This window comes from Idiotropiscis lumnitzeri, chromosome 22 (genome assembly GCF_059441095.1).
Source record: "Idiotropiscis lumnitzeri isolate Australia: NSW breed Sydney's pygmy pipehorse chromosome 22, RoL_Ilum_1.0, whole genome shotgun sequence".
NCBI classification, from domain to species: domain Eukaryota; kingdom Metazoa; phylum Chordata; class Actinopteri; order Syngnathiformes; family Syngnathidae; genus Idiotropiscis; species Idiotropiscis lumnitzeri.
The window spans coordinates 5,495,521-5,497,777 of NC_142412.1; the positions used below are offsets into that span (position 1 = coordinate 5,495,521).

The 2,257-nt window shown below is 44.5% G+C and overlaps 1 protein-coding gene across 1 annotated transcript; it reads left to right on the forward strand.

Moving 5' to 3' along the window:
* Positions 1–734: 734 nt before the first annotated feature.
* On the forward strand, positions 735–1,422 carry LOC148316165 (F-BAR domain only protein 2-like). Its single transcript, XM_088287035.1, has 3 exons — positions 735–878; positions 1,105–1,179; positions 1,251–1,422. Exons 1-3 carry the CDS (start codon positions 826–828, stop codon positions 1,420–1,422), a joined length of 300 nt encoding a protein of 99 aa, XP_088143161.1. The 5' UTR covers positions 735–825.
* Positions 1,423–2,257: the final 835 nt, after the last annotated feature.

A 2,257-nucleotide genomic window follows, 5' to 3' on the forward strand; every position in this document is an offset into this window, starting at 1 on the left:
GCCAGCAGACAATGAATTTTCAGCACTAAAAAAACGAATCTTCATTAACAGCTAAAAAAAAAGCGGCAATGACGCTTGAAGGACGCGCAAACCTGCGCGCGGAACGCAATAAATAAAACAAAAGCGCCAAATTGAATGTTTTTCCTTGTTTAAATTGTAACACACTCATCAGGAATATGGATACCATCCTCCTGGATATTTTTATTTTTTTCAAGTTCGGCGGGCCGGATTAAAACGTTTAACGGGCCGCATGTGATAAAAAAACATATATAAGTTGGAGTGGAGTATAAATCGCATTTTTCACAGGCAATTTATTTCCAACGTGCCAGTACCCCAACGTTGTCCGGGTGGCGAGGGCCCTTTAGAGCTGCAATTAAATTTTTTTCTTCTTACTTGTTAAATACTTTCCAGAGTCAATCAGTGTCTATACTTTTTTTTTTTTTTTTACTCAGGCACGTCTAATTGATCAATCTCGGCCTGACTTTCACGAACGCCGGGCCGTCCCCGACGGAGCATCCACACGGTTGAACTTGAGGGCCACTCGGCCCAACTTGTATCCGGGAGAAGGCCGTCCTCTTCGGCCTGACTTTCACGAACGCCGGGCCATCTGATCGGAGCTGGCCGTCTTTACAAGTCGCTGGCACCCATGATGGGTGCGACGATATATTGTTTGTAGTAAATGAAGTCAAAATAGATGCACACTTGATCATCTCCAGTGGCAAATCGGCAATGAGCGTTGCACGCTGGCCAACTGACATTCTTCTAATGTTCCAATTTTATTGACAGGGTGACAAGAACAATGGCTTTGATGTGTTGTACCACAACATGAAGCATGGGCAAATTTCCTCCAAGGAGCTGACCGACTTCATCAGAGAAAGGTAAAAAGTGTTAAACAATCTCAGTCACACCACGTAAATGAAGGTATTCTATTTTATTGTGCTCTACTTTTAGGTTTTAGCTTCCTTTACAGCCTGCAAAATTGGTTGTAATCGAAAATTGGATGACACGAAAAAGCCACTCGAAGCCTAAAGAAAAAAATGTAAACGTATGCTAGCACCAGAATGATCATGATTGTATGGAAAAAACATTTTACTCTTCTTGCAGGAGTGTCATCGAAGAGGCCTACGCCAGGTCCATGACCAAGCTCGTCAAGACGGCGGGGAACTTTTCACAGCTGGGGTGAGTCGAGTGCATTTTTTTACCCACGTGAACTCGTACCAACGTACGTTCAATGGGCCTCTCAACCGCAGGACGTTTGCGCCGATGTGGGAGCTGTTTAAGGGCTCCACGGAGAAGCTGGCCATGTGCCACATGGAGCTGGTACGCAAGCTACAGGAGCTCATCAAAGATGTGCACAAGTATGTGGAAGAGCAAGCCAAAGCGCACAAGAAGGTGAGCGCCAACGGCGAGCTGACCTCCTGACAGCCATTCTGACCTTGACGGTCGGCGCCAAAGTTGATGAGATCCACAGCCAAGGCTGCCACAGCGGTCATCCGGCCCGACGATTGTGGCCCACCCCATGGGGTGGCAGTTTTAGGGGCCGCCGGAGGGCAAGGATGCTTTTCCTCTTAACTCAACTTGTTCCTTCACTTCTAATAATAGATTTAATCAACATTGGATTACAGTACCAATATCACAAGTACGAGGTGGTGCGACCAAGCGGGATCTCCGTGGAGTGTTAAAAATAAGTTGGTAGATGTCTTCAGGGCTGAAGTATCCTCAAATGTGTACAACTTCGAGAAGATAGGATTTTCTAGCCAATTTTCAATCAGATTCGTTAAAAGGGCACCGTGCATAAAATATATAGCAATAAATATATAACAAAACAGTGTAGTAAAATACAAGTACATATAAAAATATACACAATGAAATATCAAATAAAAGTAAAATAAAGGAGAAGCGGATCGTATAATACATGGAAAGATATTCTGGAGTGACAATGTGGGCAGCTGGTTCGCACGTCCGCCTCACACACACTTTCGAATGTTTCAGTGTTTTCAACATTAAGATGCGTTGCGTTCAGGTCGCAGTCTCGCAAGGAGGCAACGCTATGTCCAGCGATAATGTTCTCTGCAATGCATGACAAGCAACAAATGCTGAGTTATGAATTTTTGAAAGTCCGACTTTTGCCCTTTTTTGCATGTTTACAGGGGTCATTCTTTTAAAATCTGTGCAGGTTTTGGGACTGTCATCTTGGTGTTTTTTCAACATTGCAAGGGAGTTCGGAACGGCTCTGGCCTACCTGTGTGGAGTTTGC

Coding starts and splice junctions, on each gene's coding strand:
- LOC148316165 (XM_088287035.1), top strand. CDS start 826: ATGAAGCATGGGCAAATTTCCTCCAAGGAGCTGACCGACTTCATCAGA. Junction 879..1,104: donor ACCGACTTCATCAGAGAAAG/GTAAAAAGTGTT, acceptor CTCTTCTTGCAG/GAGTGTCATCGAAGAGGCCT. Junction 1,180..1,250: donor GGGAACTTTTCACAGCTGGG/GTGAGTCGAGTG, acceptor TCTCAACCGCAG/GACGTTTGCGCCGATGTGGG.